This window comes from Culex quinquefasciatus, chromosome 3 (genome assembly GCF_015732765.1).
Source record: "Culex quinquefasciatus strain JHB chromosome 3, VPISU_Cqui_1.0_pri_paternal, whole genome shotgun sequence".
NCBI classification, from domain to species: domain Eukaryota; kingdom Metazoa; phylum Arthropoda; class Insecta; order Diptera; family Culicidae; genus Culex; species Culex quinquefasciatus.
In genome coordinates, this window is record NC_051863.1 from 183,174,996 (window position 1) to 183,191,974 (window position 16,979).

A 16,979-nucleotide genomic window follows, 5' to 3' on the forward strand; every position below is an offset into this window, starting at 1 on the left:
GGGACTTAGGAAAATTTTCGCCATAATTCAGGTATATCGTTCCATGAATTGTTAAAGTATTATTTGAATTATTCGGACTTAGGATTTTTTTTTTTTGCTGTAGTTCAATTGGCTCAATCATACAATACCTGTTTCAAATAATCCTAAGCGTTTGGCGAACAGTTATATCGTTCCATGAATTGTTGTACAATTGTTTGGATTATTGGGACTTAAGAGTTTTTCGCTGAGCTTCAAGTACTACGTCGGCTATGGTACCCTTATGTTTTAACAATAGCTGTTCCGAAAAATCCTTACCATATGGCGAAAAGTTACCCGAATAAAATTATATGATGATATGCATTGTCAAAACCATGCAGTTACAATAGATATTATAATATTTATGGTAAGTTTATGGTTGATTTTTTTGAACTTCATTGGAATGACGATAAAGCTATCGTAGATTTCATGGTTACAGCAAATTTCATGGTTTTGTTATTGGAAATGTTATAAATTGAAACAATAAAACTACTGTACATTTCATGAATACAGCAAATATTATGGTTTTGTTATTGAAAATCTCATAATGCATTTTTTCCATTTTTTTGTTACAGTAAGTTTTATAGTAATGTTATAGTTGCGTAGTGTGGACTTTTTTTTAACGATTTTTTCAAAATAATTTGAATCATGTAATAAAAGTATTGAAAATATTAAAATATTAAAATATTAAAATATTAAAAAATTAAAATATTAAAATATTAAAATATTAAAATATTAAAATATTAAAAAATTAAAATATTAAAATATTAAAATATTAAAATATTAAAATATTAAAAAATTAAAATATTAAAATATTAAAATATTAAAATATTAAAATATTAAAATATTAAAATATTAAAATATTAAAATATTAAAATATTAAAATATTAAAATATTAAAATATTAAAATATTAAAATATTAAAATATTAAAATATTAAAATATTAAAATATTAAAATATTAAAATATTAAAATATTAAAATATTAAAATATTAAAATATTAAAATATTAAAATATTAAAATATTAAAATATTAAAATATTAAAATATTAAAATATTAAAATATTAAAATATTAAAATATTAAAATATTAAAATATTAAAATATTAAAATATTAAAATATTAAAATATTAAAATATTAAAATATTAAAATATTAAAATATTAAAATATTAAAATATTAAAATATTAAAATATTAAAATATTAAAATATTAAAATATTAAAATATTAAAATATTAAAATATTAAAATATTAAAATATTAAAATATTAAAATATTAAAATATTGAAATATTAAAATATTAAAATATTAAAATATTAAAATATTAAAATTTTAAAATATTAAATATTTAAACATTTAAACATTTAAACATTTAAACATTTAAACATTTAAACATTTAAACATTTAAACATTTAAACATTTAAACATTTAAACATTTAAACATTTAAACATTTAAACATTTAAACATTTAAACATTTAAACATTTAAACATTTAAACATTTAAACATTTAAACATTTAAACATTGAAACATTTAAACATTTAAACATTTAAACATTTAAACATTTAAACATTTAAATATTTAAACATTTAAACATTTAAACATTTAAACATTGAAACATTTAAACATTTAAACATTTAAACATTTAAACATTTAAACATTTAAACATTTAAACATTTAAAAATTTAAACATTTAAACATTTAAACATTTAAACATTTAAACATTTAAACATTTAAACATTTAAACATTTAAACATTTAAACATTTAAACATTTAAACATTTAAACATTTAAACATTTAAACATTTAAACATTTAAACATTTAAACATTTAAACATTTAAACATTTAAACATTTAAACATTTAAACATTTAAACATTTAAACATTTAAACATTTAAACATTTAAACATTTAAACATTTAAACATTTAAACATTTAAACATTTAAACATTTAAACATTTAAACATTTAAACATTTAAACATTTAAACATTTAAACATTTAAACATTTAAACATTTAAACATTTAAACATTTAAACATTTAAACATTTAAACATTTAAACATTTAAACATTTAAACATTTAAACATTTAAACATTTAAACATTTAAACATTTAAACATTTAAACATTTAAACATTTAAACATTTAAACATTTAAACATTTAAACATTTAAACATTTAAACATTTAAACATTTAAACATTTAAACATTTAAACATTTAAACATTTAAACATTTAAACATTTAAACATTTAAACATTTAAACATTTAAACATTTAAACATTTAAACATTTAAACATTTAAACATTTAAACATTTAAACATTTAAACATTTAAACATTTAAACATTTAAACATTTAAACATTTAAACATTTAAACATTTAAACATTTAAACATTTAAACATTTAAACATTTAAACATTTAAACATTTAAACATTTAAACATTTAAACATTTAAACATTTAAACATTTAAACATTTAAACATTTAAACATTTAAACATTTCAACATTTCAACATTTTTATTCAATAATAGAAACGGCAAAAAATATTAAGGATCACAAAACGAACACACCATGACACCTGAACTGGGCAACGTTCCCCAAACGAACGCACCATGGCGAGCTGTCATTTGTTTTCAATCGCGCGCGTGTTCGATCCTGTTTGTGTGGCGCAGTTGAAATCGAAAATACTCAAGTCGAATCGCGTGTGCTCGTGAAGGAAGTTGTTCCGGCGTTCGTTCAACATGGTTCTGATGGACAAATCCACCGGGTGACCGAACCGGATCGGCGGGATGGCGGAATTTTCGCATATTTGGGTGAGTATTAGGAGTTTTGTTGAACTTGCCTAGGGCGGAATCCCACCCGCAACAGCAGCAGGCATTTTCAGGCAAGTAGTATGCCATGTTCTAAACAAAAAAATGTGTTTCTCTCTTTTACATGGACTTCTTCCACCGCGTTCGGTTACGGGACAAAACCCACCAGAAGCGCTTGATTGTGAGAGGAGGTCCGGCGCCTGCTGCGGACACTCCCGGCCGAGTTTGTTCCGGATGGTGAGCTCGCCTCGTCTGGAGGCGAACATTGTTAGGTGAGTTGTGAGTTGAGGCTAGTAAGTAGTTCAGAAAACTTTCAAACAAAGGTCAAGGAATTAGGGCCACGAAATGATTTTTCATAAACGGTACGCAGCTGAAAAGTAACTGAAAATGACAGTAATTTTGGACGTTTTTCGCGTGGTGCTTGTTTACAATTTTTTTGTTGAATAAATCAAACAATTTGGATGTACAAATTTGAATGCAATTGAAAATCACAATCGTTTGAGTAATTTTGTAATAATTAATGTTCCATTAATTTGTTTTAATTTTCTAGAAATTAGCAAATTTAGAAATTAGGAAATTAGGAAATTAGAAAATTAGGAAATTAGGAAATTAGAAATTAGGAAATTAGGAAATTAAGAAATTAGAAAATTAGGAAATTAGGAAATTTGGAAATTTGGAAATTAGGAAATTAGGAAATTAGGAAATCAGGAAATTAGGAAATTAGGAAATTAGGAAATTGAGAAATTAGCAAATTAAGAAATTAGGAAATAAGGAAATTAGGCAATTAGGATATTAGGATATTAGGAAATTAGGAAATTCGGAAATGAGGACATAAGGAAATTGAAAACAGGAAATAAGAAAATTAGGGAATTAGAAAATTAGGAAATTAAGAAATTTGGAAATTTGGAAATTAGGAAATTAGAAACTTAGGAAATTAGAAAATCAGGAAATAAGGAAATTGAGAAATTAGCAAATTAGGAAATTAGGAAATAAGGAAATAAGGAAATAAGGAAATTAGGCAATTAGGATATTAGGAAATTAGGAAATTAGGAAATTAGGAAATCAGGAAATTAGGAAATTAGGAAATTAGGAAATTGAGAAATTAGCAAATTAGGAAATTAGGAAATAAGGAAAAAAGGAAATAAAGAAACAAGGAAATAAGGAAATAAGGAAATAAGGAAATTAGGCAATTAGGATATTAGGAAATTAGGAAATTAGGAAATTAGGAAATTAGGAAATTAGGAAATTAGGACATTAGGAAATTGAAAACAGGAAATAAGAAAATTAGGGAATAAGGAAATTAGGAAATAAGGAAATTTGGAAATTAGGAAATTAGGAAATCAGGAAATTAGGAAATTAGGAAATTGAGAAATTAGCAAATTAGGAAATTAGGAAATAAGGAAATAAGGAAATAAGGAAATAAGGAAATAAGGAAATTAGGCAATTAGGATATTAGGAAATTAGGAAATTAGGAAATGAGGACATTAGGAAATTGAAAACAGGAAATAAGAAAATTAGGGAATTAGAAAATTATGAAATTTGGAAATTTGGAAATTAGGAAATTAGGAAATTAGAAAATTAGGAAATTAAGAAATTAAAAAAATTAACAATTAAGAAATTACAAAAATAGAGAATTAGGAAATTAAGAAATTCGGATATTCGGAAATTAGGAAATTAAGAAATTAGAAAATTTAACAATTAAGAAATTACAAAATTAGAAAATTTGGAAATTCGGAAATTAGGAAATCAGGGAATTAGGAAATTAGGAAATTAGGAAATTAGGAAATTAGGAAATTAGGAAATTAGGAAATTAGGAAATAAGGAAATTAGGAAATTAGGAAATTAGGAAATTAGGATATTAGGAAATTAGGAAATTAGGAAATTAGGAAATTAGGAAATTAGGAAATTCGGAAATTAGGAAATAAGGAAATCAGGAAATCAGGAAATTAGGAAATTAGGAAATAAGGAAATTAGGAAATTAGGAAATTAGGAAATAAGGAAATTAGGCAATAAGGATATTAGGAAATTAGGAAATTAGGACATTAGGAAATTGAAAACAGGAAATAAAAAAATTAGGGAATAAGGAAATTATAAAATTAGGAAATTTGGAAATTTGGAAATTTTGAAATTTTGAAATTTTGAAATTTTGAAATTTTGAAATTTTGAAATTTTGAAATTTGGAAATTTTGAAATTTGGAAATTAGGAAATTAAGAAATTGAGAAATTATAAAATTTAACAATTAAGAAATTACAAAATTAGAAAATTAGGAAATTAAGAAATTTGGATATTCGGAAATTCGGAAATTCGGAAATTAGGAAATTAGGAAATTAGGAAATTAGGAAATTAGGAAATTAGGAAATTAGGAAATTAGGAAATTAGGAAATTAGGAAATTAGGAAATTAGGAAATTAGGAAATTAGGAAATTGAGAAATAAGCAAATTAGGAAATAAGGAAATAAGGAAATAAGGAAATAAGGAAATAAGGAAATAAGGAAATAAGGAAATAAGGAAATAAGGAAATAAGGAAATAAGGAAATAAGGAAATAAGGAAATAGGGAAATAAGGAAATAAGGAAATAAGGAAATTAGGCAATTAGGATATTAGGAAATTAGGAAATTCGGAAATGAGGACATTAGGAAATTGAAAACAGGAAATAAGAAAATTAGGGAATTAGAAAATTAGGAAATTAGGAAATTTGGAAATTTGGAAATTAGGAAATTAGAAAATTTGGAAATTAGAAAATTTGGAAATAAGAAAATTTGGAAATTAGGAAATTACGAAATTAGGATATTAGGAAATAAGGAAATAAGGAAATTAGGCAATTAGGATATTAGGAAATTAGGAAATTCGGAAATGAGGACATTAGGAAATTGAAAACAGGAAATAAGAAAATTAGGGAATTAGAAAATTAGGAAATTTGGAAATTTGGAAATTAGAAAATTAAGAAATTAGGAAATTAAGAAATTAAAAAAATTAACAATTAAGAAATTACAAAAAGAGAATTAGGAAATTAAGAAATTCGGATAGTCGGAAATTAGGAAATTAAGAAATTAGAAAATTTAACAATTAAGAAATTACAAAATTAGAAAATTCGGAAATTAGGAAATCAGGAAATAAGGAAATTAGGAAATTAGGCAATTAGGATATTAGGAAATTAGGAAATAAGGAAATTAGGAAATTAGGAAATTAGGAAATTAGGAAATTAGGAAATTAGGAAACTAGGAAATTAGGAAATTAGGATATTAGGATATTAGGAAATTAGGAAATTAGGAAATTAGGAAATTAGGATATTAGGAAATTAGGAAATTAGGAAATTAGGAAATTCGGAAATTAGGAAATTAGGAAATTAGGAAATTAGGAAATAAGGAAAGTAGGCAATAAGGATATTAGGAAATTAGGAAATTAGGACATTAGGAAATTGAAAACAGGAAATAAGAAAATTAGGGAATAAGGAAATTAGGAAATTAAGAAATTTGGAAATTTTGAAATTTTGAAATTTTGAAATTTTGAAATTTTGAAATTTTGAAATTTTGAAATTTTGAAATTTTGAAATTTTGAAATTTTGAAATTTTGAAATTTTGAAATTTTGAAATTTGGAAATTTGGAAATTTGGAAATTTGGAAATTTGGAAATTAGGAAATTAGGAAATTAAGAAATTGAGAAATTATAAAATTTAACAATTAAGAAATTATAAAATTAGAAAATTTGGAAATTAAGAAATTTGGATATTCGGAAATTCGGAAATTCGGAAATTCGGAAATTAGGAAATTAGGAAATTAGGAAATTAAGAAATTGAAAAATTTAACAATTAAAAAATTACAAAATTAGAAAATTACGAAATTAGGAAATTACGAAATTAGGAAATTACGAAATAAGGAAATAAGGAAATTAGGAAATCAGGAAATAAGGAAATTAGCAAATCAGGAAATTAGGAAATTAGGAAATTAGGAAATTAGGAAATTAGGATATTAGGAAATTAGGAAATAAGGAAATTAGGAAATTTGGAAATTTGGAAATTATGAAATTATGAAATAAGGAAATTAGGAAATTCGGAAATTCGGAAATTCGGAAATTTGAAAATTAGGAAATTAGGGAATTAGGAAATTAGAAAACAGGAAATTAGGAAATTAAGAAATTAGGGAATTAAGAAAATAAGAAAAAAAAAGGAAATTTGGAAATTAGGAAATTAGGAAATTCTGAAATTCGGAAATTAGGGAATTAGGAAATTAGAAAACAGGAAATAAGAAAATTAGGGGAATTAGGAAATTAGGAAACTAGGAAATAAGCAAATAAGGAAATTTGGAAATTCGGAAATTAGGGAATTAGGAAATAAGAAAACAGGAAATTAGAAAATTAGGGAATTAGGAAATTAGGAAATTTGTAAATTTGGAAATTAGGAAATTTGGAGATTAGGAAATAAGGAAATTATGAAATTTATAAATTTAACAATTAAAAAATTACAAAATTTGAAAATTAGGAAATAAAGAAATTCGGATCTTCGGAAATTAGGAAATTAAGAAATTTAAAAAATGAACAATTAAAAAATTACAAAATTAGAAAGCTAGGAAATTAGGAAATAAGGAAATTAAGAAATTTAGAAATTAAGAAATAACAAAATTAGAAAATTAGGAAACAAGGAAATTAGGAAATCAGGAAATAAGGAAATCAGGAATTCAGGCAATAAGGATATTAGGAAATTAGAAAATTTGAAAATGTGGAAATTAGGAAATTTAAAAATTAGGAAATTAAGAAATAAGAAGATATTAAGAGTTTTAGAATTTAAGAATTTTAGAATTTTAGAATTTTAGAATTTTAGAATTTTAGAATTTTAGAATTTTAGAATTTTAGAATTTTAGAATTTTAGAATTTTAGAATTTTAGAATTTTAGAATTTTAGAATTTTAGAATTTTAGAATTTTAGAATTTTAGAATTTTAGAATTTTAGAATTTTAGAATTTTAGAATTTTAGAATTTTAGAATTTTAGAATTTTAGAATTTTAGAATTTTAGAATTTTAGAATTTTAGAATTTTAGAATTTTAGAATTTTAGAATTTTAGAATTTTAGAATTTTAGAATTTTAGAATTTTAGAATTTTAGAATTTTAGAATTTTAGAATTTTAGAATTTTAGAATTTTAGAATTTTAGAATTTTAGAATTTTAGAATTTTAAATTTTAGAATTTTAGAATTTTAGAATTTTAGAATTTTAGAATTTTAGAATTTTAGAATTTTAGAATTTTAGAATTTTAGAATTTTAGAATTTTAAATTTTAGAATTTTAGAATTTTAGAATTTTAGAATTTTAGAATTTTAGAATTTTAAATTTTAGAATTTTAGAATTTTAGAATTTTAGAATTTTAGAATTTTAGAATTTTAGAATTTTAGAATTTTAGAATTTTAGAATTTTAGAATTTTAGAATTTTAGAATTTTAAATTTTAGAATTTTAGAATTTTAGAATTTTAGAATTTTAGAATTTTAGAATTTTAGAATTTTAGAATTTTAGAATTTTAGAATTTTAGAATTTTAGAATTTTAGAATTTTAGAATTTTAGAATTTTAGAATTTTAGAATTCTAGTAACAGCTAATTTAATAGCATTTATACCGAAACAAACATAATATTCCCTATGTCTAATTTAGTGTGTTTCTCTTTACAGGGGCCTATTCCACTGAGGATTGTGCTTCATAAATACGCGAGAGTTCATCCCAAATACGAAGCAGTAGTTCCGGCACCGGCTACAAACATTTCGAACAACGTCATAAAGTTCGGATTGAAGCAGAATATTAAAAGACGCGGAAAAAGTACTATTTTTTTAAATCTACGAAAAAACTATAAAAATACAATAAAACTCACCATATTGACCATTAATTTCAATGTATAAATATATGTTTTACAGTACAATTTAGTGGAGAGAAAAATAAATACAATGAAAATACAATGAATCATACTGTAGTTATTATTTATTTCAATGTACGAATATAGTTTAAACCGTACTATTTAGTATGGAAAAATCCATGAAGAACTGTGAATCTACTGTGCAAACCATTGTAATGGTTACTGTTTTTATTATAAATGTATGATGTTTTCTATGGTCAGGGTAATTTTTGGACGGAAAAGGCATCAATGAAAATACGGTAGAGTATATAGTTTTGGTTTTTTTGTATGGGGAAAAGTCGAAATTTTTATGGTGACTGTGCCTAACAATACCCCTTTTTTATAGTAATTTCCCAAAATAAGATATATTCTATGGTGAAAAAACATAATGGCTACTGTAGAATCATGGTAAAAATAACCATAGAATTTATCGTGTGATAACCATAAAATCTACTGTTGGTTTATAGTAAAACTTTATGCGGGTATATTTCTCCATGAATTGTTGAACAATTGTTTGAATCATCGGGACTTAAGAAAATTTTCGCTAAAATTCATTTTTGGCTCAATCATACAAAAACTGATTGAAATAATACCAAACATATGAGGAATAATTATATCGTACCATTAATTGTTGTGCAATTGTTTCAATTATTAGGACTTAGGAAATTTAGGAAATTTTCCGCTTAGGTTTCTTTGACTAAATCATACCGAGTATCATAACTTTTATCATACCGGCTACAGTACTATTATGTTCTAACAATAGCTGTTTCGAACCATCCTAATCGTATGACGAATAGATACCGTTCATTAAATTGTAGGAAAAAAATCAACCATTCGAATATGTCAAGATAAGTGTAACAATTCGGGAAATAGTACCATTTTAATTTTGTTGTATGGTCGTGACATTATATCAATAATATCACAAATGGTAACCATACCAGAAATAATTTTCTTATGATTTCGACAGTTTCACCTTTGGTATTTGATTATGCGGGTGGCAATTAGTTCAAATTAATTTGTTACACTTTAAGCAAGGATGCAAAGGTACTCTCCAAAACCATGACCAGTTGTACACTCTTAAAAGTCCAACGATTCAACTGCACTGCTTATTGAGTGATTAGAGGGTCACCGAGCGACTCCGGTTTCAAGTACGACAACATCACGCAAATGAACACCCCAGAAACACCAATTTTCCCATCCAAATGACTTTTTCTTTTTTTTTTTTTGCGGGTTCTCCCCCACCCCCTCATTTTCCCCCTGAAAGGAAGACGTTTTCCGATTATCGCCACGTTTTTGCCGCAAAAAAGCGATAGAATAAATACCAATCTGAGTCACCGTAAAAAAATCTCAAACTGCTGGATTTGAACCCGGACGCACCGCTTGCGACCAACGCGCTTGCTAATTAGGCTACCGAAGCCATCGCTGTCAAAGCTATTTTTACTGTGTTAGCGCCCCAACCCGCAGAGTAGTAGTGTTGGTGAGTGACCGTCGATTCTGCTGGCCAGTTGAGTGGTGGCAATATGACGTTTGCTTCGCAAATCGGATGTTTACGTTTGGCGTGCGCGCCTTTGCCTTCAATTTCCTTTTTGCTTTCCTTCCGACTTTTATGAGCGTCGTTAGGGTTTCGATGTCTGCGTTTGGCGGTATGTTTGTGTGTTTGTGTCCTCATATTAGGATGGTTTGCTACGAGGGCGGGAATCAATTTGACATTGGAATGGGAAAATTGCCGATAATGATCTTGCTACTGTTGTTCAAATTTATTGCCGTCGTTATTTTCAAAAACCCCCCTCGTTCTCTTTGATCGATGGCCCCAAAATGTCCACAGACAGCATGTTTAGCGAATTGAATGGAGGAAAATATTGCTCACTTGAAAATCTGTTTTTTTTATATTTATTTGAAATTTTCAAAAACTGAATTTTCAATTATTTATTCTCGACTGTTTTTGAGTCTACCCTTTATAAAAGTTTTTTTTAAACATCTACAACCCAAAAATTGAAAAATTGATCACCTGAGTAGTTTTCTCCGTTTTCGCAAATCAATTTTTCAACTAAAAAAATTTGTTTTTTTTAATGCCAGAAAATAGAGGTGGCAAAGCCGCTCTTTTTAAGGAGCCGCTCATTTTCGTTCGCTCATTAAAAAGAGCCGCTCCTTTGAATGGCTCTTTCCCCCTTTTTTAAAAAAATGGATGAAAAGTTTTTTTAAGAAACATGTGATTTCATGAGTTATTTCACATTGGACTTTTATAAATTATATGACAAAAATAAAATAAAACTGAAAACGAGAGATGCCCTTGAAAACCATAGATCTTGATGGTCTCTTTGTCAAGATTTCTACTCGAACCTAAACATTCGAGTAATTGAATGGCATCCAAACTTAAATCTAGGAATTAATTGCTATTAATTTTAAAATTGCGTTTTTTTTCTGCATGAATTGAACCAATGCTGATATTTTATGTGGAGAAAATATTCTGTTGACTTTTTTCTACATTCTGATCTTATCGATAAAGTCTAGAAACGCTTAAGTACACAGAAGAAAAAAAATGATGGTAATATTCATCAGGAAATGGTGACAGATCTTGTGGCAAAAAAAAATGTGTAATATTACATCAGGAATTGGTGAATTTTCATCAGTTTCTGATGAATATTCATCAGGTTCACATTTTTAAACATTTTTTGAGTAATATTACTCAAAAAATAAGTAATATTCAACCTACCAAATTTTCAACATTCCAAAATTCAACTTTTTTTTGCTGTGTATAATCGGACAAGAGGATTTAATATTTTTTTTTGCAAAATCTCTAAACAATTCAGTAAATTTGTGGTATTATTTTACAAATTATGCTATTTGAAATGCTCAAATTTGTATTCCGGTAATACCTTGATAATCTTCAGTTGTACAATGAAAAGTTTTTTACATGTTGCTTAGAAATTTATTTATTATTATAAACATTGTGTTATTTGAAATAGCATTATCAATTCTCATGCTTTTTTAAATTCAATAAATTATATTTATAACAAAAATCATGCCATCTTAAAAAGGTTCTTACAAAAGACCGGAGTTTAAAAAAGAACCGCGGTTCTTTTTTTGTGAGCGGTTCGTTTGCTCTTTAATCGGCTCATTCTTTTTTTGCCCACTTCTACCAGAAATGTTTACAAAAGTTTCATTTAATTAACCAAGGAAGATGTTGTCTTATCAGGCCATTGTAAATATTGATAAGTTTTTGTCCCCCTCCTTCAACAATGAGCTGAAAAATCAGGACGCAAAAAAAAAATTTTTTTTTTTCAAAAAACTTAAAATTTTTAATGGAAATAGATGTCAGATGTTGAAAACAATTTTAGCATGTCTGGGATCGATCAAAAATATTTTGTTTTTTTTTTTGTAAAATTCCGTTTGCACAGTACCGCAAAAAATTTTTTTTTCTTGTAGAAAAGAATTCAATACTTAGATATTCAGGAAACTAATGATGGCAAAACAACTGGAACGGTGTAAAATGAATTTTAAAACACTTTTTTCATTCAAACATTAATAGCATGGCTTACGATTTCAATTTTTATGTATATTTTTTTCCACCGTCCAAAATTGTTTTTTAAGTTTTTTGTTCGTTTTTCAAATTTTGAAAAAAAAAAACAATATTTTCTTTGGATCCTGAATTTTCACTCTGGCTCATAAGATTTCTTTTCAAGTTCCCTAAAACATATCTGAAAATTTAGGAAATAAAAAAACTTTTTTTGGATGATTAAAAGTTAATTAGATAAAACCCGTTTTTTGCCTACGTGTACCAACTTTTCTGATAAGTTCTAATCGAAAAAAAAACGAAACTATTGGCACTACGCCCCCCGGGGCATGGCCTTCCTCTAACGTGGGATTTCTGCTCCAGCGCCTCTGACGGGACAGGAGAAACCGGGACCGACGTTTTACTTCACCATCCGATAGAAGCTCAGTGGATAAGGCGGGAATCGAACCCGCGTCTCATAGCATCATCGGGATCGGCAGCCGAAGCCGCTACCCCTGCGCCACGAGACCCACAGTTCTAATCATAATCTTCAATTATGCCAAAGACACTAAATCGATCAAAAAGCAAGAAACAGAATTTCATACATTTAAAAAATCCAAAATTGTATGGTGACCTATATGGAAAAACGAATGTTGCAAAATTCTTTCTTTTGATGTAGAGAATGTCTGGACAACATGTCATCCAAATAATAAAAAAGGAAATTCAAAAATCGCGAAAAAAAATGCGCAATCGTAGAGGACTACTCTTAACATCTTTGTTTTTCTGTCCTTGACGACGTTGTTACAAATTGAGCATTTCGTAAATGATTTGTATAATGACTTTTTATTTTTTTTTTTTCGAGAAATGTAAAAATAATAAGTAAAGTAAAATAAAATGTAAAGTTTTTTCAGAAAAAGTTCAATAAACCAAACTTCCAGTTTTTGCTTTTTGAGTGTTTTTGAAACTGCCTTGAGTCAGGGGACACCCAAAAAGCAAAAACTGAAAATTTTGATTATTGGACCTTTTCAAAAAAAACTCCAGAAATGTTTCATTATATCAAATTTTATTGATTTCACAATAAAGATTATTTGTAAATTCTTTTTTATTTTTTTATTTTTTTGAATGAATGAAATGAGCTCAACATCAAATAAGTTAGAAGAGATAATTTAGTGAATGCATTTTGAGAGAAAACTTTCTAATTATATCTTTAATGTTAAACTTTATTTGAATGAAAAAAAACAAAAACAACAAAAGATAAACATGCTCTTTTGATTTTTTTTTTTTTCTAAATTTAGCACATTCAAAATATAAAAAAAATGTATTTATTATTATTTTTGCTCAATTGATTTAGCATTTTCCAAAATCAATTAATTTAATTTTTTTCACGAGTCAGATCAACAGTTTTCAGGACATCGTAATATTAGCACTTAATCGGAAACAGCTAAATGTGTGTTGTAAAACGAATGATTTCGATTTTTGGGAAACACGTTTAAAAGAAACTCCTTTTCCTTAATTTTCATTTTTTCCCAAAGCCAGTAATCACACAGAACAAAAAAAGATGCATTTGAAAGGTTGAAAATTTGATTGGTTGAATATTACCTCTTTTTTAAAAAGTCAACCTGATGACAATTCATCAGAAACTGATAACAATTCACCAATCCCTGATGTAATATTACACATTTTTTTATGCAAAATCTGTCATCATTCCCTGATGAATATCACCATACTTTTTTTTGTGCAGAGATCTGTTCACCAGCGCTATAAAAAGAAGATATTTTTTTAAAAATGATCGGGCCAAATATTTCAAAAGAATAATTTTTAAAAGTTTAAAATCAGCCTTAAAATGATTTAAAGCAAAAAAGAAGCTTGTGATGAAATTCTTTACTTAACAAAAGTCATTATCAGTCAAATGCAAATTTTATTTCAAATTTTTGTCTCTCGGCCCTGGTCAAGTTTAAGTGGAGGCACAAAAAAAGTACAAAAATCAATAGGGTTTGATCAAGTCAAACATTATCTCATAAATTCAATCAAAAATTCTGGAAACTGTCAGAAACGGTTTTTTCGCCAACATATCTAAAACCTATAATATCTACTTACGTATCTGCAGGCTGAGACAGTACACGGCCTGTGACGTCATTGCCCGGACGTCGACGTCGGAAAAAGGCCTAGTGCGAACGGTGAAAAGCTGATTTCACCATTCTCTGCCGCCGCTGCTGCTTGCACACTCCTCGAGGTCCTTGGCTGGTTCCAAAATTCAAACCTGGAGGGGCAGAAAGAAGAAGAAAAACAGAAATGAAAACTAATGAAAATGAGCGCGTTTGCAAAGTTTGCAGAGCAGCCACTACAAGTTTTCCCTTTTTTGCATCGTTTCGCTTCAGGCCCGCTCTGGAAAGTGGAAAACTATAGCGCTAGATCATAATAACCAGAAGCACACACAGCTCTAGCTAGATGTCGGGCAACAATCGCTGATTAAGCTTTACAGCTTGAGATTATAATGGGGAGTGAGTTTTTTTTTTTTTTTTCAAAATGGAATTAAAAAAGTTTTGCACCGAAACAGTTCAGGGCACGTCGCAGCAAGATTTATGTCCCTCCACGGCTTAATCCCGTGGCCCCTTAATAGTTTCGGCTTGACAGTTTGGTGACGTTTTCCCGGTGGTGCTTCAACTGTGTTGAGGCTCTTCAACGCGCGTCAAAGGGTTGCCCCTCCGGCTGTGTTGGGAGTCAAGATTGATGAACTGGTAGAGTTGTTGGCTTTTTACTTCCAGCTAGGATGATGCGCGCTGGGACTCAAGATGCAGTGCACCCAACTTGTTTTGCATATGTTAAGTAACACCCGGAGAGCAAAGTGAATTATGCTAAATAGGCTTATTACTGGGGCGGAAGGGCTGCAGGGTGACTGCTTGAAATAATTTCAACTATCGGAAACGGAGCTTGGAAGAGAAGTGTTTAAAGATCCTGTAAATTTTGAATAGTTTTTATAATTATAGATAATACTTAAATTTTTGCAAAAAGCAATATTTAAAAAAAAATCAATGAATGCCAACACCATGCACTCTACAAAAATCAACTTGGCTACCTTCCACAAAACTTCAATACCGGCAATGTCACATCACCTGTACAGCAAAGAAGCACCATCAGCAGGGGGTGGCAGGTCAAATGTCAATGTTGAAGAATGTAGTACACACCACCTCTCCAGTCTACCAACCAACCAACCGGTGCGATGAGATGGAGATGAAGCACTTGAGTGTCAAGAATTATGAGCATATCTGTTGCACGAAGCCATAAATCTTGCCCTGGATGACGGTGGAGGAGCAACACTTTCGCCTGCTGCAGAGGAAAAGCAGCTCTTGTCATGAAAATGTGTTAATGTAAAGGGAGGGTTTCGCCGGCAAACTCCCCCCTCTTCGTTTTTCTCACTCACTTTGTTTTACCGTGTAGATTTAACCCAAATTCAGAATTCATCCATCATCGTACAGCTCACCCATCTTTTCACCATTGCACATCATTTCTCTTAAATCTGCGTGCACACACACACAAACTGGGGGCATTTTCTTTTGAATTTTGGAACCGTTTGTCTTTCGTGGAAAGTGGAAAGTTTTTCCGCTCAGAAGAACAAGGAAAAGACAACGCGTCTTTTGTGCTACCCATGGGTTGCAACCCGGGCACTAACGATGGCAAACGAGACACTGCTGTGTGTAACGGCCGTTTGTCATACTTAAGAACTTGGCTGCCCTCACCCTTGAAAATTGGCTTTTCTTGAATAGGCAGACACCAACGCATCTTGAAAATATAATATTTCAATTCAACGAAATTTTTAATTGATTTCTTTTCAAAAAATCCAAACCTCAAATAATTGGTACCAAATTCTTGTATCAAAACCAAATTCGAGAAATTTCATCAACTCACAGTCCATTGAACTGATGCCCAAAACCTGCTCCATCAAGGCACAACTTTCAACCGAGATTAGCTCAACTACTGCCGAGAGAGGCACTCAATTGTTTCGGATTTCCACGAGGAAATACCCCCACACACTCAAATCTCCCTTCCAACGACGCCAACCAAACAAACCTCAACTCGACTTTCGAACTTTTTCCACACCATCTAACCCCAGAGCACGATAAATTCCCTAATCCCGGAGATCTGTGCTCCAGTCCAAATCTATCTTTCTGGTTAGAACCCCGTTTTCCCCCAATCCCTTATTTTGCTCCCCCTCGAAGGGCGAAAACTTTCCATATGATATTCGAATCCGGAGTGGGAGGGGAGGGGAGGGGGGGGGGGCTCGCTATTAGTATCAATTTGTATCCACTTAATTTTAGGCTTTTTGGCTTTTTCGAAAAGCACAAGGTGAACTCCTGTACTTTTCGATACACACAGCAAACAAATGTCTAGGAAAAGTGATGTCTGTTGTTGTTTGCTGGAGGTGGTGGAGGTGTTTTGATTCGTACCCGGAGCGTTCCCGGAGAAGTTTGGTTTTTGTGCCAATACGAGAAAAACAGATCCTACTTTGGGGCCTTGGTGGATTAGTGCGTCGTCAGCGTCATAAACGGGTGGGCACGGAGAGTTGGGTACACCTGAGCTGATAGCTTTTTACACAAAATGTACTTTTTATTAATTCTAAAAATTTAAATTTCACTTTAAACTAATCCATCTTTTGAAAACAATTTTTAAGTGAAAAAAATAATTAAAACATTCTTTTAACAATTAATTTATATCGTTTTGAAAATGATCGTTATGTTAGTGCCAATTTTATACCATTAACGTGAAGACCAGACGTGCATCGGCACTCAATAGCACTTGACAGTTC

General features: G+C 28.6%; 1 protein-coding gene across 15 annotated transcripts in view; it reads right to left on the minus strand.

The window, feature by feature from the left end:
- The window catches only part of LOC6035297 (calmodulin-binding transcription activator 1), a 380,289-nt gene that overhangs the window by 293,833 nt on the left and 69,477 nt on the right, over window positions 1-16,979 (minus strand). For all 15 annotated transcript variants that reach the window (XM_038260373.1, XM_038260371.1, XM_038260370.1 and 12 more), the window contains exon 3: window positions 14,273-14,435. In XM_038260373.1, the coding sequence (XP_038116301.1) occupies window positions 14,273-14,312 (40 nt within the window). In that variant the 5' untranslated portion in view covers window positions 14,313-14,435. The remainder of the gene's footprint in view (window positions 1-14,272; window positions 14,436-16,979) is intronic.